Raw genomic sequence first — 27,043 nt, forward strand, 5'->3', positions numbered from 1 at the left:
CAACTAAAGACAGACTACAGCGTTCATACTGTCTTCAAGTTTCTTATGGAATAGTTTTAATTTTTATTGTTTTTACACTAAACTTTAAAATTCTACATGACAGGCTTTGTGCTCAGTGCTTACCACACATTATCTCATTTCACTTTAAGAATACTGTAATAAGTATTATTACCTCCATTTTTATTTTTTTCTGTCCTTTTAGGGCCGCATCCGCAGCATATGGAAGTTCCCAGGCCTAGGGGTCGAATCAGAGCTACAGCTGCCGGCCTACACCACAGCCACAGCCACAGCAACACCAGATCCAAGCCACGTCTGCAACCTATGCCACAGCTCAGGCAATGCTGGATCCTTAACCCACTGAGAGAGGCCAGGGATTGATCCTTCGTCCTCATGGATACTAGTTGGGTTTGTTGTTATCACTGAGCCACAACAGGAACTTCTTATCCCCGTTTTTAGATTAACTCAAAGATAAAACGACTTGCTCAAGAGCCACCTGAGTATCTCTTACTTCAAAGCCCAGAATCTTTCCACTATGCAACTTTGCTTCCCCTTTGATCCTGGATATTTAGATAACGTAACCAAACCAGGATGGTGCTACCCCCTCTGATCTGGTCAGTTTCCCTGGCAATCATTCAAACTGGCCACCAGGAGGTGTCAATGTGCCAGGTTGGGCCACTTGCAACGGCAGCTTCAATAACCACACAAGGCAACCTGGAAACAGAAAAGGGAACGACGGCCTCCATGTGGAGCAGTCAGAGAGGCCTGGCAGAGGCCACCGCCTCTCGGCTCGACCTAAAGCAGGATGTGATTTGAAGAGTGTCGGAATGGGGGTGGGGACACAGAGCAAAAAGAACGATAGAAGCAAAGGGAAGGACAGGGACAGAGTCTCGCCGTGCAGGGCTGAAGAGGAGAACACGAAATACGAGGAAGACCTGACTAGCACTTTATAAACTGGCCCATGTTCAAGGCCTCATTTGAGAGCAAGAATTATTATTTGCATTTTAAAGATAAGAACGCTGAGCCTTAGGGAAGTCACGACTGCCTAAGGTCACATGGCTACAAAGTGAAGAGAGGATCTTAACCCCAGGTTTGGTATGAAGTCCAATGTCTCTCAATGTCTCTCCACACACCGGGCTGCTTCCTCTTTCCTACTCCTCTCCCAAAGCCTCTCCCATCTTCTCCAAGTAACTCCTCAGCAACCAACCACAGTTCACATCCGTATCTGATTCTCTGATGATCAAATGGTTTTCTTTACCTCCAATTTTATCACTGGGGGGGGGGGGGGTTTCAGTTCTAAATTGCAGAACCATTATGAGGCTGAGATGAGAAGGTGAACCGGGCACCTAGGACAGCATCTGCACTATCATGAAGCTCAGTACAAGGCAAGTCCTTTGCTCTTCCCTGATCAATGCACGGCTCATAAAAGGCTCTCTCAATCCAGCTGAAACCTCCCTGCTGACAGCCCCTGCCCAGACCTCCCCATCTCTCCTCTACACCAGGGCAGTGACAGAGGACAAGGCCGAAGGCAAACAGTCAGGGGGGTAAGGAGATACAATAAGGCTCTTTAAGATGGACTGATTTCACCTTGCCTCTTAGAGAGAAAACACACTTAAAAAGAGGCAATGACCTGTTATGAAGGTGAATGGCTGTGTAATTTATGGGAATTCTTATAAAAGTCTGCATTTTGTCTCATTATTGGAATTAAAGAATACATCGTGACAAAATGATCACTCTTAAATTCTCAAATAAATGCCTCACAAAAGATACTGATAGTGAAATTCAATTAGCAATTCTAAAATTAAGATCGGTGAGTAGTCTTACCTCCAAAGGTGAGCTGCACAGAAATCTTGTAAACTGCAGGGTCACATGTGAATAGAGATCAGTTTCATCCAATAAATGAGCAGCAAAGGAGAACACAGAAAAATGAAAAATTATTACAAAATTAAAAAAAAAAAAAACATAAAAAGTGAACCTAAATGTCTACATGATTCATACACTGTATAATTCATTTATAGAGTTCAATGTAGCCCATAGTAGCTACCCAATTATTTGAATTAGTTTAAATAAACATTTATGAAAATCTGTATAAAGACAAAAGCACAACAACTCAGTCCTAAAATATTTTATGTTTGAAAGTTTTCTCTCACAAACCTTATATAATAAATATCTTCTAAGGGAGGAATCAGCAATCTCCCTGATTATAAATGCCACAGGCACAGTTAAATAAATGCCCAAAGAAGAGAAGGACATAAACCAAAGGGGAAAACAGGCAAAGAGAGGAATGAAAAAGTCATGACCAAGAGAGGAGGTCTGGTGAGTAAAAGGGAATGAAAGTGGAAGCTGTTTCTCCACAGTTTGGTGTGATGTTTTACCCTGTTCTGTCTTTCCTCTTTTGTTCAGCCCCATATGTGTATATGTTCTCTCTCTTTCTTTGACACAAACAGAGGCTTTTAGGAGTTCCCATTGTGACTCAGTGGGTTAAGGATTTGATGGCTCCAAAAGGATGCAGGTTCAATCCCTGGCCTCGCTCAGTGGGTTAAGGATCCAGCTATGGGCGGTGTAGGTCATGGATACGGCTCAGATCTGGTGTTGCTGGGGCTATGGCTTAGGCCTCAGGTGCAGGTCTGATTAGACCCCTAGCCTGGGAACGTCCATATGCCACAGGTACACCCATTAAAAAAAAGTCTTATAAATTTCATCTGAAATTGTTACATGCCAACTGTTTCTCAGCATTTAAATAAGGAAATTTTGGAGTGGGGAAGAGCCATAAAAAAAAAAAAAAAACGACAAAGCAAATCGCAGATGACCTCTGAACTGAGGACTGTCACGTAACTTCATACATATTCAGGATGGCAAAATGCATAATGTTTTCTTAGATGTTATTTACACAGTCAACATTTCAAACCCTTTGAGATTTATGTAATAAAAAAATACCCATGTAATATAAACTCTAGATCTTTCTGAATATAAATTAACTACAATAAAATGCAATGGGAGGCCTGTTTCCAAGCACTCTTGAACTTCCTCTCCACAGCAAAGCTAGTTAGTACTCACTGGGAATACAAATAATCTGACTCTCTTTTAGAGATACACACTGAAGTATTTCTCAGGGAAATTACATGATGTCTGGGATTTCCTTCAAATTCACTGGGGGTTTGAGAGGAAAGTAATAGTGGGAAGTGTGCAGATAAAACAAGAAGAGCCTTTATATTAAACTAGTGAAGACAGGAGATGAATATATGAAGATTCATTATACGATTCTACTTTGTGAATGTCTAAGGTTTTCTATAATAAAGTTTTAAAAATATATCAGACACACCCTCCTCCCAAACCCAAAGATAATATATTCCTAAAATAACACTAGTGAACCCCAAAGCCATGTAATTAAACTAGTAAGTATCATCTAGGCTTTAGATGATAGAGTATACTAAAATATAAACGCTATAAATTTTTTTCTTAATTTAAATGATGCAATTCAATTATATTAACTGTGAAGAGGACTTTCTGAAAGTGCAAGATATACCGAAATTTTAAATTTTCATAATGCTGATAGGAAACATATAATTCTATTGAAACTGAAGGCACAGCCTCTGTGGTCTTAGATTCTTTTTACAATACCCTTCCAATACCCTTCCTCCCAAGAGTAAAACGTGATAGCTAAAAGACTACCCAGATTTAATAGTGGAAAAAAATGAAGTAGGGTGGATTTTTATTTTAAAATAAGAAATTTGCCATTGTAGGGTTTCTATCCTTTTCTCTAGTATGTATATATTTATTATACAAACGATATTAGAATTTAGAAGTACTTTTGGTTCAGTTGTAATTAATGGATCAATTACGGCAGAAGAGTGAAAAAAATTCGTATTTTATGCCAAGACATGAACAATTTTAAACAAAAATTCTTCACTGCCCTTTGGCCTCCTCTCTCCCTGCACCACCCACTGTGTATCTGCATTACGCTTCCATCCACCAAACCTCCCCCGTGGGCAGAAATACCTGCTCAACCATAAAAAGCAGCATTCTCCCAACACCAATAAGACAGATCCTTAGGAGATAACATTCCTTCTTGAACTTGTAAGGAATCACACAACCCATCACTTTGTACTTGCAGATCCAGACTGTGTAAACTGTCAATAATACGTCATTTAAAGTATCAGCCCCTTATGTTAAAAAACTTATATGACTGTACTTTGACTTCTAAGGGCAGAACAGTTCTTGGAGCTGAGAGGCTGTCTCCAGGTTATAATCCTCAATTTAGCTCAAACAAAATTTTCCCCTTCTTTCTTGGATCCACCGGATTAATTTTTCATCAGAAGTCACTTTAACTAACAATAGGGTAGCATAAAAATACTCTCCAAGAAAACTACTATTTTCTTGAAGCTCCAAGAACTTAGGCACATCTTTGTCACGTATATATGTAACATTCCTGTCACAGCTTTTTCAAGACAGACCTAAAAATTATTTTCTTGTGTGAAGCTGCCAAAACATGAAATACATAAAGTTCTCAATCCACAAAGCAGGATGAACGGAATAACAGATCACAAGGCACACATTCATTACCCTACTCACAGGACATGAAAAAGGTTGAAAAATGGCTTCATCTCAACTGGTGCACCAGAAACACCCTCTGCATCTCCTTTCTGTTAACTACTTAGTAAATTCCTTCATAATGAAACGACACATCTTATATTCAGTAAAATGGTAAGACTTTGAAAAAGATCATAAAAAAGCAAACATAACTGCAAAATACATTTTGTATACACACTGAAGTTGACAGAACAAATATCACCATGTCAGATCAGTATCAAAAACAGCTCAGATTTGCTGTGAATCTAAAACTTTTTTTTTTCGTCTTTTATCTTTTTAGGGCCGCGCCTGTGGCATATGGAGATTCCTAGGCTAGGAGTCCAGTCAGAGCTGTAGCTGCCAGCCTACACCACAGTCACAGCAACGCCAGATCCGAGCCACATCTGTGACCTACACCACAGCTCACGGCAATGCCAGATCCTTAACCCACTGAGTGAGGCCAGGCATCGAACCTGCAACCTCATGGTTCCCAGTCAGATTCGTTTCTGCTGCGCCACAACAGGAATTCCTAAAACTTCTCAAATAACGCCTGCCATAATGTAGGAGAGCAGAATTTGCCACCCCAAAATGTGTCTCTTTGGTATATTATTTTAAGCTGGTTATTTTCTACGAAACAGCAGAAATGAGGAAAACCTCTGAAAACCAAGTAGGAGTTGCCCCTTTGTGAGAAACATTTTTATTAATAACAGACATCTCCACTTGTAAAGGTGTCTGCCTTGCTCTACCTGGAAGAAGAGGAAAATGTAACTAACCTACCAAATACAAAGAAATAAAAACAGCAAATTAGGCAAAACTATGTTTCAAATAAAGGAACAAGATAAAACCCCAGAAGAGGAAGTAAATGAACTGGAAATAAACAATCTATCTGATAAAAGAGTTCAAGGTAGGAGTTCTTGCTCTGGCACAGTTAAGAATCCCACTGCAGCTGCTGAGGCATGAGTTCAATCCCCGTCCCGGCACAGTGGGTTAAAGGATCTGGCATTGCCACAGCTGTGGCATAGGTCACAGCTGAGGCCTGGAGTCAATCCCGGCCTAAGGAACTTCCATATGCTGCAGGTGTGGCCGATTAAAAAAAAAAAAATGTTCAACGTAATGATCATAAGGATATAAAGATGCTCAAAGAATCAGGACAAGGATAGACAGAGTGAGAAATTAGATGTTTATAACAAAGAGAAAACATAAAATACAAAAGGAACCCAATAAAGATGGAGAATACAATTACTAAAATAATATACTGTAAGGAATCAATGGTAGATTAGATGATGCAGAGGAAGAGATCAATGAGCTGGAAGATCAAAGAGTGGACATCACTGAAGCTGAACAGAAAAAAAAATAAAAATAAATGAAGACAGTTTAAGAGACCTCTGTAACAGCATCGCATGTACTAACATTCTCATTATAGGGATCCCAGAAGGAGAAGAAAGAGAGAAAGGAGCAGAGGACATATTTCAAGACATAATAGCTGAAAACTTTCCTAACCTGGAAAGAATCAGACACTTAAGTCCAGTAAGCACAGACAGTCCAAACAAGATTTACCCAAAGACCAAAGATACACTGTAATTAAAATGGTAAAAATGAAAGATAAAGCTATAACAAAGGAGGCAACAATACACAATAGGAAAAAGCCTCTTCAATAACTGGTGTTTGGAAAAACCAACAGCTACATGTAAAAGAATCAAACTGGACTACTCTCTCACATAATGTACAAAAATAAATTTTAAATGAATTAAAGACAAATGTAAAGGGAGTTCCTATTGTGGCTCAGTGGTTAACGAATCCAACTAGGAACCATGAGGTTGTGGGTTCAACCCCTGGCCTTGCTCAGTGGGTTAAGGATCCGGCATTGCCGTGAGCTGTGGTGTAGGTTGCAGACTCGGCTCAGATCCTGCGTTGCTGTGGCTCTGGTGTAAGCCGGCGGCTACGGCTCCGATTAGACCCCTAGCCTGGGAACCTCCACATGCCGCGGGAGTGGCCCAAGAAATGGCAAAAAGACAAAAAAAAAAAAAAAAGACAAATGTAAGATCTGAAACCACAAAACTTCTAGAAGAAAACACAGGCAGCACATTCTTCAACACCTGTCTTAGTATTTTTTTAGATATGTCACTTTGGGCAAGGGAAATAAAAGCAAAAATAAACAAATGGAACTACATCAAGCTAAGAAGCTTTTGCACAGAGAAAGAAACCATCAACAAAATGAAAAGGCCACCTACGGAATGGGAGAAGATATCTGAAAACAATACATCTGATACAGGGTTAATATCCAAAATATACAAAGAACTCATACAACTCAACATCAAACCACAAACACCCCAGATAAGAAATGGGCAGGGGACCTTAAGCGACATTTTTCCAAAGACATACAGGTGGTCAAGAGGCACATGAAAAGATGCTCAATATCACTAATCATCAGGAAAACACAAGTCAAAACCACAATGAGATATCATCTCACACTTGTTAGAATGGCTGTTATCAAAAAGATAACAAATAACAAGTGCTGGCAAGGATGAGGAGAAAAGGCAACCCATGAGCACCATTGCTGTGAATGTACAGTGGTGTAGCCACTATGGAAAACAGTGTGGAGATACCTCAAAAAACAGAAGTACCATATGATCCAGCAATTCTGCTTCTGGATATGTATCTGAAGAAAGCAAAAACACTAACTCAAAATGATACATGCACCCATATGTTCATTACAGCATTCTTTACAATGGCCAAGATGTGGAAGCAACCTAAGTGCCTGTTAATAGCTGAATGGATAAAGAAGATGTAGTACACACACATACACACACACACACACACACACACACACACACACACACACGAATGGAGTATTACTCAGCTGTAAAAAATGAAATCCTGCCAGTTGCAACAAATGGATGGACCTAGAAGGTATCATGCTAAGTGAAATAACTCAGAGAAGGAAAAATACTGTATGATTTCATTTATATGTGGAATTTAAAAAACAAATGAACAAACATAAACAGAAAGAGTTATAGATACAGAGAACAAACAAGTAGTTGCCAGAGAGCAGGGGATGAAAGGAGGAAAGAAGTGAGGGAGAGTCAAGAGGTACAAACTTCCGGCTGCAAAGTGAATGAGTCACAGGTATGAAATGTACAGTGAGGGGCATATAGTCAATAATTATGTAATATCTTTGTATGATGACCGATCATTACTAGAATTATCACGGTGATCATTTTGAAATGCACAGAAATATCAAATCACGTATTGCATAATAGGAACTAACACAGTGTTACAGGTCAATTATACTTCAAAAACAACAAACTCACAGAAAAAGAGACCAGATGAGTGGTTCCCAGAGGCAGGGGTGGGGAGGGGGGAACTGGATGAAGGCAGTCAAAAAGTATACGCTTCCAGTTATAGGACAAAGGAGCACTGGCTGTAGTGAACACCATGATAAACACAATTAACACTGCTCTATGTTACATATGAAAGTGGAAAGAGCAAACCCTCAAAGTTCCCAATGTAAGGAAAAAAAGTTTTTTATTTCTTTAGTTTTGTAACTTTGAGATGAAGGGTGTTCACTAAACTTACCAATATCACCTCATAATGTAAGTCAATTAAATCGTTGCTTTTTTTTATTCCTTTGGTCTTTTTTTGCGATTTCTTGGGCCACTCCCTCGGCATATGGAGGTTCCCAGGCTAGGGGTCCAATCGGAGCTGCAGCTGCCAGCCTACGCCAGAGCCACAGCAATGCCAGATCTTCAACCCACTGAGCGAGGCCAGGGATCAAACCCACAACCTCATGGTTCCTAGTCGGATTCGTTAACCACTGAGCTTTGACGGGAACTCAATTAAATCTTATGCTGTACACCTTACACTTACACAGTTGTGTATGTCAGTTATGTATCAATAAAGCTGGAAAAAATAAAAACAAAAGGAGAGGCATTTGTGGCGCAGCGGAAATGAATCTGACTAGGAAACAAAGTTGCGGGCCTCGATCCCCGGCCTTGTTCAGCAGGTTAAGGATCTGGTGTTGCCGTGAGCTGTGGTGTAGGTCACAGACGCAGCTTGGATCTGGCATTGCTGTGGCTGCGGTGTAGGCCAGCAGCTGCAGCTTAGATAAGACCCCTAGCCTGGGAACCTCCATATGCCACGCCATGGGTGTGGCCCTAAAAAAGACCAAAAAAAAAAAAAAAAAAACCAAACAAACCAAAAGAGCAAAAGGATACAGAGACCAGTGCTGCTGGTACACAGTCACTTACTGACCTTGCATCTACTCACCCCACCCCGTAGCATTACTCTGTGTGTCACTGGTAGCCCATCTCATAACACCTTCTCATTCCTTTCAGAGAAACACTTAATGCTTATCAATTTCTAAACAATTTTCAAGCACACAAAATTGTAGTTAAACTTCCTGTCAGTTACAATGAGTAAATGCTTTCTTTTTCCATGGCTGGTTATTAAGCATGCCAGTTGTTGGGGGTGGGGGTTTAACAAAAAGGAGAGAATATACACCACTAATTTTGCAAAAATATCCCAGTAAAACTATAATCAACTATTTATCTTTGCAATGTAAAATATTCAACACCTAAGTAACTTAAGCTAATGTTCATAAAATGCCTTTTCTGTTTAAGAAGGAACCATGCATGTTAAACTCCCTTCTTTTAAAGAAAAAAGAACACTGAACAGTGATTTTTATAAGACAAGCCACAATTTTTTTTCTAAACCAAGGAACATCAGTGAGGTGTATGTATCTGCCAAAAGAATTCTAAGTCTTATAACTGCTCATAGAGATTATGCCGAATTTCCTTGTAGTAACAAAAGCTTCTGCCGGTCCTGTTTCCTTAGCCTTTCACCCTAGTTCACAGTACTTTCTTACAAATCATTAGGGGACAAATCTGACAATTTTAGGCTATAATCTAATAAAATACTTATTTAAAATTTTATAATGATCAATCTAAATCAGACCTTAATGTAAAATGTTAAGTTTACCTATCAGGAATTTGGAAGCTTCAATTAAGAATCTAAATTTTGGGAGTTCCCATCGTAGCTCAGTGGAAACAAATCTGTCTAGCGTCCATGAGGATGCAGGTTCAATCAAGGTTGCATTGCTTTGGCTGTGGCGTAGGCCAGTGGCTACAGCTCCGATTCAACCTCTAGTCTGGGAACTTCCAATATGTCGAGAGTGTGGCCCTAAAAAGCAAAAAAACAAAACAAAAAAAACAAAAAATCTAAATTATGGAATTTGTGTTGTGTCTCAGACGTAACAAACCCAACTAGTATCCATGAGGATGCAGGTTCAATCCCTGGTACCGCTCAGTGGGTTAAGGATCTGGAGTTGCTGTGAGCTGTGGTGTAGGTCATGGACACGGCTCAGATCCCTCGTTCCTGAGGTTGTGGCATAGGCTGGCAGCTGCAGCTCTGATTTAACTCCTAGCCTGGGAACTTCCGTATGCCTTGGGTACAGCCCTAAAAAGACCAAAAAAAAAAAAAATCTAAATTATGTTTAGCTACACTCTATTCCCACCCCACTTAGAAAGTCAGCAACAGAATGAAAATTACATCTGTACTTAAGAGGAAGTCAAAATGAAGGTTTGAGAACTAAGACCCCAGTTTATCCTAATTTTAGCGGGGAGTAAAAAGAGCAGACTCAGATAATTCCTTAAATTAATTTTTACAGCTATTCCTTATTCCATTCATTGGCAATGCTGCTGAAAACTGACTGCCTGTACTACCTCCTTTGGTTAGACCTAGAACCTTGGACAGAACGTTAAGCTTCAATAAATCTTAAAAGATGACAATGAAAACCTTATTTACATTCTAACGTATTTAAACCTGTAACTCCAGAGCCATTAAATCTCCTTTTTTGCTGATGAAAAGAGCAGTGATCTAAGAGTAGCCTGGAATCTCATTAGCTCTAGCTACCTGAATACTTATGCAGGCCTTAGTTTTCTATCTACAAAATAATTTCAAATTGAGAACTATGTCTAGATACTTATATCGCAACAGAACAAAGGGTGGAAAAAAAATGTATACATGTAAGTGTAACTTGGTCCCCATGCTGTACAGCGGGGAAAAAAAATAAAAAAATAAAATAAAATAAAATAAAACAATTTCGGCCTAACCACCTTTACCAATGGTATCCTGTGGCATGCCAAGTTCCCGAGACATTCTCTGAAAAACGATTCCATGGCCAACTAAGTTTGAGAAATGCTGCAAACTGCTGCTGTCTTAGCTCCCCTTCTCCATCTTAGAGAAGGACAAGGTATACTGACAAATTACAAAGAAATCCTGCAGTCAAATAAAAAAACCCTAGAAAATGAATAAGCTCTGGGGAGCTAAAGCCTAACATCGTGACTCTAGAGAACAGTACAATACTACGTGCTTGAAAGTTGAGAGAGTAGATCTTGAATGTTCTCACCACAAAGGAGAAATGACAATCACGTGTTGAGGTGGACGTGCTGGCGGACTCTACAGTGACGATTATACTGCAATATAGGCTATCAAATCAAAACACTGTTCACTTGAAAGGTAAACTATGCTGTACATCAACTATAACCCAATATAGGCGGAAAAACAAAAAAACCTTCACCTTCATTTAATCTAGTGCTTTCCCAAGTTACCTGACCGAAGAGATCTGCTTGTTTGCTGGATGGTTTTTAATGTCACATAACATTTACTAACACTCCACAGAACCAATATTCCATAAATCTCATTCCAGGAAACACGGGTCCCCACCAGCTCTGAATCATTTCCCCCAGCCTACACTTAATAGTAATGCTCACTGATAATACTCAACATGGCTGTTAGAAAAATCTAGTATTAACTAACAATGAATCAATGGCTCTTTTCCCCCTTTAAGAGTTACGGTTCCTACCCAACAATACCCCTCGAGGGGATCCTGGCATGATTTCGCACTTCGGAGCAGAGAAGGGGCTAATGCTCAAGCACACACCACGGGAGGAACTGTACAAATGCCTCCTGAAAGATTAACATCTCTGCTGATGTTAGGATCACAAAAGCCCATAACGCTAACACACAGAGAGCGCCATAAATGCTTTGCTGTAAAGTGTTGAGTCCGCAGTTTGCTAACACACGTCCCAATTAGCGAGCCGCTTCAGTGCATACATAGTCTTTTACTACTTGCAACTCGCTCCTCAGTTTCTAAAAGCAAGAGGGATTTGGGCTCTAATTAAGCCACTCACTAACACCTACCTCATGTGTTCACTGTAGTAACTGTCTATTTTATAAACAGTGGCTCTATGTCTATTAACAAAAATAGGATACATCTGAGCTAATTAAAAATTACTTACTTACCACCTCCAACTTTGGTGTTTGTTTCTAAAATTAAAAGGTTAAGTTTGCAACACGAATCTACAAATCCAGGTAAGAATGTCCTAACCCTATAGCCTGAAGAGCTTCACGCAAAGAGAATGGAATCGAAAGGAATACTGCTGCTGTTCAACAGGATCAGCAACAAACAAAATCACCATAAACAGAGCTGACATCAAAATGCAAAGGTAAGGAGTTCTTGGTCCTAAAAGGAAGACTCACTGAAGACTCAAGCGCTGGGCTGCTGGGCTGGTGACATCGTGTGCTGAGAACAGAAGCGTCTGCTTTTCTAATGGGAGAATCATTCTGCCACACTACCCTATGACCTAAAGACCTGCTTGTTTACAACACTAAATAAATTAGAACTAGCACGAAATATTAAAATACCTTATAATAAATATGGAAATAATTTTAGAAGTGTGTTTAGGAGAAAAAGTACTTTAGAGTTTTTTTTTTTTTTTAAGTCAATACTGGGACCAAAACTTTATGTGATTAGAGAATGTTTAAGTCTACTGCCTTCTCAACCTATAAGTTGAATGTTCAAAAATGCAACAAAATAGAAAAAATTTAAAATTGCATTCTTCTAAAAATAATATTTTTCTAGGTATTGAGTAGAGGCATTTCCAGATTGGCAAAAGATATTTAGAATATACACACACACAGTGGGCCCCCATATTCTGCATCCACAGATTAAACCAACTACAGATGGAAAGCAATTTTTTGTAGTTCCAAAAAATCTAAAAAGAGCACATACATATGTAAAAATTCAATAAGATATACATCCAAGATTTGTGCACTTTACTATATATAAACTTAAAAGTTAATTTTAAAAAGGAAACAAAAAGAAAAAATACTATTGAGTTTCTCCTGGGGATTTTTCCTAAAAATGACTGAAACCATAGACTTTCACAGTTAAGAGGAACCCTGGCAGTTATCTAGTCCAACTCCTTTAGTTTACTTCTAGAGAAGCTGAGGCCCAGAAATATTACATTATTTCATAGTCAGCAGCAGAACTAGGGTTAGAACCTAGAAGCTTTTTCCAACCCATGATTTCCTTCATTATACCAAGGACTAAACACCACCATTAGTCAGAACTCACCACGAAGGCAATAAAGCCCAGAGGTAGCAAGCCTCAGTGTTATAAACACTAAAATCTGGTGCTATATAGGTGTTCGGGTAACAAGAAAACAAAGTAACGAAAAAGTCTACAACGAAGCAAATTTTTTATGATAATGACAAATTCAGCCAACGAATAGCAAAAAAGGGGAGATTAAACCAAAAATCACAAACGACATAGGTGAAAGGAGATGCCCCATGCCTTGTTTTCCAGCCTTGCCAGTGCACCTCTGTTCCATGAAAAGGTCATGCCTGAAATGTACCTCCCAAAGATGGGCACAGGTGCATGCTCTCCACCCAGGTGTCTGCCCGGGAGCCCCCTCCCCAGAGCCTCTTCCCGACGCCCTCATATAATTACCACTGTCACCACTCTCTGTCCCTCACCTCTTCATTTTTCTGGGTAGCACATGTTATCCCAACACTACTGCATACATACTTGTTTTATTCACCCTCCTCCCCAGCATATAACCTCCCTGAGGGTAAGAACTTCTCTGTCATGTTCGCTATGCTACATCCCCGAGTCTAAAATGATGTCTAGAACATTGCAGGGACTCAATAAATATTTGCTGCTTAAATGCCTAGATGCACCGATTCACTTGTGAACTGGATTAATCAACTCATAAACGAATATTCATATTACTTTCTTTTTCCCTGTGTCTTCATGGCTCCTGGCTACTTTGCAGAATTGCATCATTTGGTCAAGGTGAGATGCCACAAACAGAGAGAAGCAGTCACCAGTAACCAGGAGCCGGTATCAGTGAAGAAACAGCCTGTGTCCTTCTCATTAGATCTTCTTAGGAGCACGGCTGTCCTCCACACACCCCTTTAATGTCCTGCAGGGAAATGGCCAGTATAATTTTTTTTTTGTCTTTTGTCTTTTGTTGTTGTTGTTGTTGTTGTTGCTATTTCTTGGGCTGCTCCCTCGGCATATGGAGGTTCCCAGGCTAGGGGTCCAATCGGAGCTGTAGCCACCAGCCTACGCCAGAGCCACAGCAACACGGGATCCGAGCCACGTCTGCAACCTACACCACAGCTCACGGCAATGCTGGATCGTTAACCCACCGAGCAAGGGCAGGGACCGAACCCGCAACCTCATGGTTCCTAGTCGGATTCGTTAACCACTGCGCCACGACGGGAACTCCCAGTATAATTTTTGAGGAGCAACTACTCAGAAGATATTGAGGACAAAACTTGCCATCATTTAAATGGCATTAAGTTGGTAAAAGAAATCAAATTGACCTTGAAAAACTGGGTGTCTTCCAAAAATCTGAATGACATGAATTAGGGATAAGGAGAAAATTCCACAAAACCTAGGAATAAAAATTATCAGGAAGCTACCATTTTAAAAGTTCTCTGATTAAAAGTACTAAGAAATTTAATATATTATCATCAATTTAAGCATTATTAAAAATACTTGATTGTATTAACAAACATATTAATAATGGTTATAGGTATAGTAGTATAAGTATGCATACTTATCAGACCAACTGATTCCAAGCGAAATCAAATATCTCCACATTATGTTAGGTACATATATTTCCATCAATTTTTAATATTTTTTGTATTTTAACATTTTAAACATCAATGCAAATTTATAAAAAGAAGTTCTTTAAGATATTTTTTAGTGGAATTCCTGGTGTGGCACAAAGGGATCAGCAGCATCTCTGCTGCACCAGGACGCAGGTTCGATGCCCAGCCCATGACTGTACGTTAAGGATCCGGCACTGCCAAAGCTGTGCCATAGGTCACAACTGCGGCTGGGATCTGACCCCTGGCCCAGGAACTCCACATGGCAAGGGGCAGCCAAAAAAAGAAAAAATAAAATTCTGTTAGCTAAAATGTGCAGAAGATCATGTTTGATTCATCTATGCACCCCAAGACCTACCAGCGATTGGAACATGCTAGGAATTAAATGTTTATATGATATATGATTAGTTGAATGGAAGACCCACACTCCTCCACAGCCCGAGAGAAAGAAATAATGAGAGCCATTCTAAGTGTAAAACACTGAACTATTACTATATATTTTTTTAGGGCCGCACCTGTAGCATATGGAAGGTCCCAGGCTAGGGGTTGAATCAGAGCTAGAGCTGCTGGCCTACACCACAGGCACAGCAACCCGGGAACTGAGCCACATCTGCAACCTACACCACAGCAACACCCTGGATCCTTAACCCATTGAGCAAGGCCAGGGATCAAACCCACGTCCTCATGGATACTAGTCAGATTCATTTCCACTGCACTACAACGGGAATTCTTGAACTATTTCTAGAATGACTGTCACAGAAAAACTAATTATGTATGTTATTTTACAGACAATATTTACAGACCTACATAAAAACAGCCACTTTTTTTAAACATTTACATATTCTGGATAAAAAAAATCACATATATAATGTATATATGTTACTTCTACAATTAACTACTGACTAGAAGAAAATCAACTGCTTTTTAATCATGCAAACAGTTTGCTAAAATTATGTGGCATATCAGATGAACTGCCAGAGAAAAAACACAAACTTTCCTTGTTTAGCCTAGTCCTCAATAGGCAGCATTGTTCACTTGTCATTACCAGGAGGTCATAAAACTTGAGGCTCCTCAGATGTAATGGAAAAAGCAGACCTAAACTACAAAACCTAAAGACAAATTGGCAACGGTACTCACAACAAGACTGTTCCTGCCACAGGAGCTGTGCCCTCTCTAACACGTGCTTAACTCAGAGGTACATTCCCCCACGCGCTCTCTCAGCTTCTGCTTTCACTGCAGGACAAGCGTCAAGAGCTCTGATGTCATCTGAACTTTCCTTTGGTTTCACGTCACAAGTTTCAGGAACACTATTTTCTATCTTGCAATTTTCCACTTGGCAAAAGTGAGTCTTCTGTGCAGCTGAATCTTAGAAACAGTCAACAGAGCCGCCCATTCATTCCATGGACGTTCACTGAGCATCTCCTCCATGCCTGACACTCTGCACTGCACTTCCGGAGTCTGCCAGAGTATGTCTGTGAGTGGGTGTGTGGGCAAAAGTACACCACAGGTTGTGGCAGAGTCCAACATAACGCAGATAACTTACTACAGCGGCAGATCTGGAGTGTCCGTGGTGGCTCAGAGGAAACAAACCAGACTAGTACCAATGAGGACAGGCGTTCAATCCCTGGCCTTGCTCAGTGGGTTAAGGATCCGGCATGGCCATGACATGTGGTGTAGGTTGCAGATGCAGCTCAGATCCTGCATTGCTGGGGCTGTGGTGCAGGCTGGTGGCTATAACTCTGATTCGACCACTAGCCTGGGAACCTCCACATGCCCTGTGTGGCCCGGAAAAAAAAAAAAAAAAACACACACAGAAAAAGGAGATCTACGTGCAGAATATGCAAGAAACTCCATCATCAGAGTAAAGGCAGAGTAGTACCCACAGTTCCTCAGTTTCCAGTTCCGTATAAAGCAGTTAGGAAACACACATAAAAATCTTTACCGAATGATACCTTTTATAGGTTTTATGTGGTATAAAAGGATTGTAAAGACTAAAATTCATGATGATGAACCAAACTGAATGTTTGTTTTTGCTTTTTAGGGCCACATCCATAGCACATGGAGGCTCCCAGGCTAGGGATCTAATCGGGATCCAAGCCGCGTCTGCAACCTACACCACAGCTCATGGCAACACCAGATACCAGACCTAGTGAGCAAGGCCAGGGATCAAACCTGCATCCTCATGAGTACCAGTAGGATTCCTTTATGCTGCACCACAACAGGAACTCCAAAACTGAGTGGTTTTGAGTATTATTACTTTTTTCCTTTGAAAGAACGAATTCTAATTTAACATTAAAATTTAAAACAAGATCTTTTTTTTTTTTTTTTTGGCCTCCTCTCAACATATGGAGTTCCCAGACCAGGGATCAGATCTGAGTCGCAGTTGCAACCTACACTGCAAATCCTTAACCCACTGTGCTGGGTCGGGATTCAAACCCACATCCCAGTGCTCCCAAGATGCCACCAATCCCATTGTGCCACAGCAGGAACTCCTAAAACATGAGATCTTTTACTTTTGTTTCGTTTTGTTTTTATTTTTCTTTTTAGGGCTGCACGCACAGCATATGGAAGTTCCTGGAGCTGGGGGCTGAACTGGAGCTGCAGCTGCCAGCCACAGCCACAGCCACAGCAGATCCTAGCTGCAACCCCGACCTAGGCCGCAGCTTGTGGTGATACCAGATTCTTAACCTACTAAATGAAGCTAGAGATCAAACCCACATCTTCATGGATGCTAGTCAGGTTCTTAACCTGCTGAGCCACAACAAGAACTCCGAGATCATTTAATTCAATCAAATGTAAGAATTAAAATGGAAAAACATAATTTAATTTGCAAACGCCGGCTGGCTGGACTAGAAGTATCACTTGTCTGCCCTTGACCTCAGTGTCCCTGGCTTTCTAATGGCTCATCATCACCTGCATCCTAGCTACTCAAGTCCAATCAATGATTATGAAGCCAAGCACCGTTACCTTGATTTAAGGCTCACAACAAACCCCACCTGCTCTTCCTCCCATGTTTACAAATGAGGAAGCTGAAGAGCAGAAAGCAGAGGAATCAGGAACTCGCCCAAAGCAGCATGGGTAATAAGTAGGGAAGATGAGACGTAAGGCAAGAGGGTCTGATCAGAGTCCACACTGTCACCTGTGATGCTACTCGGTCTCACTGTTGTCAATAATCGTATCCAAAATGTCTGGAATTATAAACACACAAGCGCTGTCTGATGGTTCTGCTGTCACCTTCACACCGTTCAACCCAGACCACATCGCGGGGTGCATCTGTCCTCCTACAGGTGGTTAATCAAGAATCAACGTCCACTTTGTGCCACATATTCCACCTGACACTGAGCATCCTGTTTCACTGTCTCCTCCTTCAGCTTCCAGAAGACAGTATAAATATGTACAAGTTAACTACAATGGTTGTTATATTAAGTCGTACCTTAACTAGAGGTCAATTATCAAACTACCTCAGAATTTCAGACATTCAAACCCCAGAAGAAAGCAATAAAGATGAAAATGAGGAATCAAAAAGGCATGTCCCAATGCTTATGTCCCCATCTGCAGAAGAATCCCTCCAGGTCCCTTCCCCATTTTCCCCTTGACCATGACTTTAGCAACAATCAACTCGGTGATGGAGTTCCCAAGCCAGTAACCAATACATCCTCTCTTCCCTTGTACCTGCTCTACTCTTCCTTGGATAGTATGCTTACTTTTTAATGACCACCTCTGACCACTCCCTCCCACCCCAGAATGCGAGCCCACCACAGCAAGGGGTCTTCATCTGACTTACTTGCGCATCTGCTCACTGTACCAAATGCCTCTTGGACATTCCTGGACACACACTATGTGATCAAAACGTATTTGAACAAACACATTAAGAAAGCACAAATTAGAAAGGTCAAGAATGCCAAAACACAGCAGAAATTGATAGCAAAAGAGAAGGGGGAGAAAGATGAAAAGAAAGTAACTTTAGAGAAAAAAGCAGTAGTCCGAGGGCAAGTGACATACAGAAATACTGCAAAGAGCAAAACACTCCTGGGAGAACATGAGAACCGTTACTGAGACACGCCCTGCTGAGTGTTCTGTGTGAGACGGCAGAGAACACGACACACTTGGAAAAGACTGTCATTTTAAATGATAAGAGTCCATAAAATCTCAGCAATGAAAATGTTTCCATTATCTGGGAAATGTGCCTATGCTGAACATTTCAATAATTAATGTCAGCTATCCTACGTTCATTATTTAGGCCCACTTTCACTTTTTAGCAACACCATAGCTGGGTGTAAAAAACACTTAAATTTGGAGACATCGCTCCGCCACTAACCCATGCTGGACAATTAACTAAGAGAGGTGAATCTATACAATGACTCAGGTTCTTCCATCTCTAATGCTGTATGATGCTACGATTTTATGATCTGAAACAAGTTTTGGAAATTATGGACCAAAAAAACTTTAAGGAAAAATGTTCCCAGTGCTAGTTTAACTCCGCCCCTTACATCTCCCTCAGAATAAACATGATGATGGGGAGAAAATCATGGCCTCTGCACTAATTTATTCAAGTAAATGATTTTAAACCTTTGGTGACTTAGCCACTATCAGTAACAAATGTTGTGCAACAGACTTTAAGACAGACTACAATACAAAAAATACCATGACCTAGGGGCTGCTCATAAAAAGTAGCTTTTTTGATTGAATTGTACAAATACTGCCTAAGAACTCTACTCAAGAAAGTTAGCCCTGGCCTTAAAAACATATAAGAAATATTTCAAAATGCTCATACCTTGCCATCATTCAAATTCTGTTAATTATGACAATTAAGTATTTATAAAACAGTACATGCCTCTCCTAGACATGACTGGTTTCATTTAGCAAAACTGAAGGAAAATATCAGTATGATACAGTGAACGATTTTCTAAATATAAGCTGTTATTATTTACTTCTACATAGAGTGAAACTTTTTTGTTTTGTTTTGTTTTGTCTTTTTGCCATTTCTTGGGCCACTCCCTCCCGTGGCATATGGAGGTTCCCAGGCTAGGGGTCGAATCGGAGCTGTAGCCACCGGCCTACGCCAGAGCCACAGCAACTCGGGATCCGAGCCGCGTCTGCAACCTACACCACAGCTCACGGCAACGTCGGATCCTTAACCCACTGAGCAAGGGCAGGGATTGAACCCGCAACCTCATGGTTCCCAGTCGGATTCGTTAACCACTGAGCCACAACAGGAACTCCAGAGTGAAACTATTAAGAAGGAAAAAATGAAGCTGAAAGTTTCCTGAGGTCAAGTTCTAGAAAATACTTAAATCTTTAACAAGCAAAGAATCACTGGTACTGATCATAGTCAATGCCTCAATGCAAATGAACTCTTACAAACAGCAGAAGAAAAGCATTATCCACACTTCATAGGCTGTCAACACACAGCTTTCACGTCCCACACTGGGTAGGGCTGAGCCTGGATGAAAGAGCAACCCTGTTCCAGATCTCGAGCACCACCTGGTGGCTGGAGTGAGACAACAGCCCAGTATCCCACTGCCTCATTTCTCCAAGGGGTCAGTCAGAAGGAAGCTATGGCAACCTTTTCTTTACCACACTGACAGTCTAATCACTTATGCCTGAATGTGAGATAACTTTCCCCAAATAAGTATTCCCTCAGAAGCAGAAGTCTCCTGACATTTGAGTCTCTCAGAGGAAGCTCTCTGAACCAATTTAGAAAACACCCACACAGGAGCCTGAAATGACCTCAATCGCTGCCATTTTTAAATTGATGATCACCTGATGGAATCAGAAAAAAAAAAAAGGACATAGAGGTAACAGAGCATACTCTCAGGGATCAGAAATGAAAATGGCAAAAGGGGAAGTAAGGCCAATGGCTGACAGTGCTGAAGCTGCGCAATGGCATATGGGGTTCATTGTGCCACTATCTCTACCCTATGAATGCATGAAGTTTTCAATTTTAAAGTGTTTATAAAGTTAAGGTAAAAATAAAGAATTCAGATTTATTAATCCTAATGATACATCTTTCAAATAATGTGAACTTCTTTCCAAAAAAGGCTTTTATCCTAAAACTACTTTGAAAAATGAAGTTATCTTTTTCTTTTTAAAAAGCCTTTGAAAGACTTCTTCTTAAAAATGGAAAGTAGCATCATCAGTGTCATGATCACCTACAAACAAACAGAGAGCAACTGTCGGGTGTTATTCAATTGAACATTTGTGGCCTAGAACAGCATTCACTGCCTTCACCCATGGATTCAGCCAGTGCTGTGTTTTAAACAATCTGCACAGAAGGAAAGATGACAGGCTCTGTGATCTATGCCAGAAAAGTGGCTCTAGTGCTGACAAAGACATTGAGCAGGTGATAAAACTATTTTCACCTCCCATCATTGTTGTGTCACTAACTTGTGAATGTGTGACATAGCAGAAGGGGCACCATGAAGCCGGAGCACCTCCTCTGTTTAATCAGAGAGAGAACGGCATGCTCATAAGAGGAAATCCTTTGTGGTATAGACTTTAAGAGGGACTCATTAAAAGCAGGCAGGTGCGCACTGCAGATAACAAAGCCACGAAACAGTTCAAGAAGGGTTCTTGTCAACACAGTAGAAGCATGAGGTCAGAAGAGTCACAATCCAAGGGCAACAAGAGCCCGGCCCCCCACCTCAGCCCAAGGGGTGGGAGGCAATGAAGAAGGGGAAATGACAATGGTGCTGGAGCTCCCTGGTGGCTCAGTGGGCTAAGGACCTGGCGGCGTTGCTGCTGTGGCTCAGGTCACTGCTGTGGTGCAGGTTCAAACCCTGGTCCAAGAACTTCCATCTGCCACACATGCGGCCAAAACAAAAACAACGACGGTGCTATCACAGGGTTCTCCCTGCGTGACCCTGGATAGGTCCCAATACACTGCCACATACTGACATACAAGCAAATCATTCAAGTCAGGTTTACTTTCTACCCCCTAATGATATTTCAGGTAAAAGTTTCGACCTTACAATAAAAGGAGAGATTAGAATATATATTCCTCTTAAAATTTAAATCAAATTTCCCTTAATTCTCTACTAATGCAACTATGATATGATACATACACACATATACACACCAAATCACATCACACATTTATGCTACAACGAGGAGGAAAAGAGCATGGTGTGAGCTACCTCTCTAGTGCAAAAAAACTTCTCATAATCAGTCAGATGAAGTCTAATTTCCTGCTGCTTAAATTTTTTTTTTTGTCTTTTTGCCTTTTCTTGAGCCGCTCCCGCAGCATATGGAGGTTCCCAGGCTAGGGGTCTAATCGGAGCTGTAGCCACCGGCCTACTCCAGAGCCACAGCAACGCCAGATCTGAGCCGCGTCTGCAACCTATGCCATAGCTCACGGCAACACCGGATCCTTAACCTACTGAGCAAGGACAGGGATCCAACCCGCAACCTCATGGTTCCTAGTCGGATTCGTTAACCACTGAGCCACGACTCCATCCTGCTGCTGAACTATTTTATTAAGGCAATAACCTAGATTCAGTGACTAAGTTTAACAAGGCAGATTCGCATTCTGAGAAAAAGGTTATGACTTACTAAAGACTTTGTTGGAAAGATCATTTTTAGACCTCAGAGTTTACCGTTAACAATACTCCTAGTTATTACGGATAATGACACAGTGCTGTAACCGTCATCAGCCCTTGGAGCGCCTTTGCTTACTCACGCCTCTTTTTCTGTTATCATCAGCATCAGTCTCTTCTCTGTTTCATAAACTGTATAAAGTAGAAACAGAAAACAAAATTCTCCATACATATTTCAGCCTACGATCATAGAAGTTATCTAAAATATTTCTTTCTAACACCTCTTCAATACATTAGAAATTCATCAAAGATACGGTTTCTCCTCCATTGTCAAAACAATAAAAGCTTAATACCACACTCTTTGGGAATGCTGTGGAGAAAGGCACTCTCAGGTTGGAAGACAAGAGGATACAGCTACGGGGGAAATTTGGCAAGAATGAGCAAAATTACATGAGCTTTGTCCACTGATGGACTATCTGAAATCAGGCATAAAAGCAAAATGCAAAATGACAGAATTATACTACCTATAACAGCAAAAGATTAGAAACAAGCCAAATGTCCATTAACAGGAGGTTTTGCTTGAATAAACGGCAGCATGTCCGCTCAAGAAAAAACATATGGTTAAAAAAAAAAAAAAAGAATGAGGGGATCTCTTTGATGTGAGAGTAATCCCTGAGGATGTTTTTAGAGAAAATAGAAAGGTGCCAAGGAGGGTACACAGCATGCTTTTCTTGGAGAAAGAAAGGAGGGAAAATAAGCTTATTTATATGTATTTGTTTATTTTTGCAAAAACAAACAAAACCCTAGAAGGATAAACCAGACACTAATCAAAATGGTTATCACCAGAGGGCAGAGGACAGGGTGAGAAGCTACAGAAAGGGGACTTCTCTGAGTCTATCTCTTTTTATGCAGTTTTGACTCGGGAACCATGTAAATCACTACCCATTAAAAACTAAAATTAACTAAGAAGCAAACTCCAAAATGGAAAACAAACTGAAGTAAATGAACTTAAGTCACATAAGAGAAAAAGAATTATTCCATGTAACTTCTAAACACAGTATTCTTTTTTTTTTTTCTAGTTTGCCCACATCTGTAGCCAAGGATTGAACCCAAACCACTGCAGTGACAACACCAGATCCTTAACCCGCTGTGCCACAAGAGAATCCCATGAACACAGCATTCTGATGAAATGTCTGAGTAGGATATGTTTTAGGGACAAAAAAGAATCACAAAAGGGTCATAAACTTCACTCATCGGTTGCTATAAGTACTGTTATTGATTTTGTAATGTTGGCTCTCTTTTATGTATATATATATATATATATATATATATAGGCTAATGTGATCAAGAAACAAAGAGAGAAACACATAAAATCAGAAAAGTTAAGAAAACCTAATAATGTTAACCCTGAATTGGGAAACAGCAACCTAATAAGCTCATACTACCCAACCCTTCTTGGTCTCTAAATTCAATCTCCATTAAAAGCTATCAAGGCTTCTTGGAAAAACAGTTGGCAACATTGGGCTGGGACATTAATATGATAAAACTGTGGTTATCTTTCCAGAAAGCAAGACTCCCGAGACTAAAAGGTGCCTATCAAAAGGATAGAGGGGCTATCTGGAAGGATTCTGCACTGACCAAATCTGGGACAATTTGAGCATCAAAAAGAATAATGACTGTGATTACAACGTGCTAACAGAGAGACAAACATCCAGGAGTTTCGCCGTGATGTTTAAAAGAAAAAAAAGACAGAGGGATATTAACTTGCCACCAACTCCTTACTCTAAAATGTGTAATTAAGGAGAAGAATTCAGCATTTACCTTGCCTTCTTATTTCATCCTCAGTGATTAGGAAAACCTCCCACTGCCTTTTTTAACAAAGACCATCTACTAATATATGTATTTTAAAAAAGAAAAAGAAAAGCTAAACAAATCATTGTTCCACAACCGCTGTGAAATATCTGATCCAAAGATCACCAACAGATACTAAAACAATAAGACGAAAGGCTGTTGAAGAAAAGGACATTCACCCATGTGGAAATCTCTCTCCTAGAGGTCACTGGCTAATCACAGGGGAAATCTTATCCTTATATTGAAGCGATCTAGAGGTTACCTCCTTAACACAGTGTTCAAAATCAGCACCAGTACTGGGACAATCCATCTGCTGACATAGTATGATAGGCTCAAAATCACCTATGAAGTATATTTCCCAGAACAGTTTAACCTGAATCAAGGTTTAGACTTAGTTTTCAGTCTATAGGAAATGTGGGCAACCAAGGAGTAAATTAAATTAGACCAGGAGGAAACATTCAGACAAAGAGAGAATATAGGACGTCATCTAAGATAAGTGGCCCAGATTTTCAAAAGCCAGTCACGTGCCACAGTAGTAAGAGCATAACCAGCATCCTAATTTAGGCAGAGAAACATCATTCTCCACTAAAAGGAACTAGGATTCATTGGAGAGACTGATTCCAAATCTGGAAGAAGAAAAACACCTTAGTCTGGAACCTCCTCTTATTGTACCAGATAAAAAAGGAATAAATACTTAAAGACTCACTTGAGGGGAATCCTACTGTGAAATTTGGGACAATTTAGGCATAAAAAGCAAAAGACGGCAATGGTTTATAATGCTTCAAAAATTTTTTAAATCCATAAGCCCACAGTGATATTGAAAGGAAAAAAGACGGTGGGTAGGTGAGGGATAAATGAAGCTAAAGCTTTTTTACAGAAGATAAGCAAGTTCAGATAAAAAATGTAGAAGAAAAAAATACAATTAAATAAATTACCATTTTTTGGAGTTCCCGTCGTGGCTCAGTGGTTAACGAATCCCACTAGGAACCATGAGGTTGCGGGTTTGATCCCTGGCCTGCTCAGTGGGTTAAGGATCCGGCGTTGCTGTGAGCTGTGGTATAGGTCGCAGACGCGGCTCAGATCCCGCATTGCTGTGGCTCTGGCGTAGGCAGGTGGCTACAGCTCTGATAGACCCCTAGCCTGGGAACCTCCATGTGCCACGGGAGCAGATCAAGAAATCACCAAAAAAGATAATTAATTAATTAATTACCATTTTGCAGAGCTCCTTCCTCCCCATAACTGATTCAGGCAAAGAACATCAAAGGATGCCTTAATGACTGGACAATCTCAAAAATATCACCCCGAAGCTTACTTTTTAAACAGTAAGGGTATAACATGCCTTTACAATGGAAAGATCTAATTACAAAGGTGAAAATGTCACTAACAATAAAAAGACCTGAATGGCTGCCATCCAACCAAGTGAGACGACCCTAGCATCACAAATAAGGGACAATCTGACATGACGTGCTGCCTGATATGGTAAAGCAGGGCCCAAAAACTAGCATAACTCCTAGAGAAACCTGGCATACCTAAAAGTTGAGCATCTGCACACCTAAGGACACAGAAATTCTATCCTAGGTGTACACACCCAACAGAAATGTGCCCACGTGTTTGCCTAAAGACAGGTAAAAGGATATACATATGCAGCACTATTCACAGTGACCCCAAACCAGGAACCACTCACCTTCCCATTAACAGCAGAAATGGATAAATTATGATATGTTCCTAAGTACAACAGTCCACAGCTGTGAGACTGAATAATCTATAAAACACAGTAATATAAGGATGAATTGCACTTACTATAATGTTGAGCAAAAGAAAACACAAGCACATATAGTATTCAATTTACATAAAGGATGGAGTTCCCTTCGTGGCTCAGCGGTTAATGAACCCGACTAGGATCCACGAGGATGCAGGTCCGGTTCCTGGCCTCGCTTGGTGGGATGGGGGATCCAGCACTGCCGTGAGCTGTGGTGTAGGAGGCAGACACACCTTGGATCCTGCATGCTGTGGCCGTGGTATAGGCCGGCAGCTACAGCTCTGATTTGATCCCCTAGCCTGGGAATCTCCATATGCCGAGGGTGCAGCCCTAAAAAGCAAAAAAAAAAAAAAAAGTACATAAAGTACAAAACAGGCAAAATTCATCTGCAGTCTGACAAGTCAAGACAGTGCTGCTAATGACTGGAAAGGATGAGCGGGGCTGGTGGTCCTCCATTTCTTGATTTGAGAGCCAGTTCGTAGTGAGTTCAATGAAAATTCATCTATCTGAACACTTAGGGTATATTTTTCTGTATCAACATATACTTGTTTGTAGGAGATGTGTGCTTAATATTTACAGGTGAATTGTGAACAATATCCACAACTTACTTTCAAATGGTTCAGGTAAAAAGGAAAGAAAAAAAGATAAAGCAGGAGTTCCTGTCATGGCACAGTGATTAATGAACCTGACTAGGAACCATGAGGTTGCGGGTTCAATCCCTGGCTTTGCTCAGTGGGTTAAGGATCTGGCGTTGTCGTGAACTGTGGTGTAGGTCGCAGATGTGGCTTGGATCCCGAGTTGCTGTGGCTCTGGTGTAGGCCAGCAGCTACAGTTCCGACTAGACCCCCTAGCCTAGGAACCTCCATATGCCACGGGAGAGTGGCCCTAGAAAAGGCAAAAAGACAAAAAAAATAATAAAATTAAATTAAATTAAATTAAATTAAATTAAAATAAAGCAATTATCACAATATTTAAGAAACAGTGAATCTTGGTGAAAAGCATGTGGGTGTTAAAACTTTAAAAAGTCCTTTTAGGAGTTCCCGTCGTGGCGCAGTGGTTAACGAATCCGACTAGGAACCATGAGGTTGCGGGTTCGGTCCCTGCCCTTGCTCAGTGGGTTAACGATCCAGCGTTGCCGTGAGCTGGGGTGTAGGTTGCAGACGAGGCTCGGATCCCGCGTTGCTGTGGCTCTGGCGTAGGCCGGTGGCTACAGCTCCGATTCAACCCCTAGCCTGGGAACCTCCATATGCCGAGGGAGCGGCCCAAGAAATAGCAACAACAACAACAACAAAAAAGACAAAAGACAAAAAAAAAGTCCTTTTAACTTTTCTATTCATAAATTTCAACAGTTTCAAAGTAAAAAGTTGAGAAA

General features: G+C 40.7%; 1 protein-coding gene across 7 annotated transcripts in view; it reads right to left on the reverse strand.

Annotated features, from left to right (window-relative positions):
* The window catches only part of ATE1 (arginyltransferase 1), a 163,803-nt gene that overhangs the window by 104,807 nt on the left and 31,953 nt on the right, over positions 1-27,043 (reverse strand). For all 7 annotated transcript variants that reach the window (XM_047762710.1, XM_047762709.1, XM_047762711.1 and 4 more), the window contains one exon: positions 1,822-1,854. In XM_047762710.1, coding sequence (XP_047618666.1) covers positions 1,822-1,854 — 33 coding nt within the window. The remainder of the gene's footprint in view (positions 1-1,821; positions 1,855-27,043) is intronic.

Source organism: Phacochoerus africanus, chromosome 15 (assembly GCF_016906955.1).
Source record: "Phacochoerus africanus isolate WHEZ1 chromosome 15, ROS_Pafr_v1, whole genome shotgun sequence".
In the NCBI taxonomy this organism is placed as follows: Eukaryota; Metazoa; Chordata; class Mammalia; order Artiodactyla; family Suidae; genus Phacochoerus; species Phacochoerus africanus.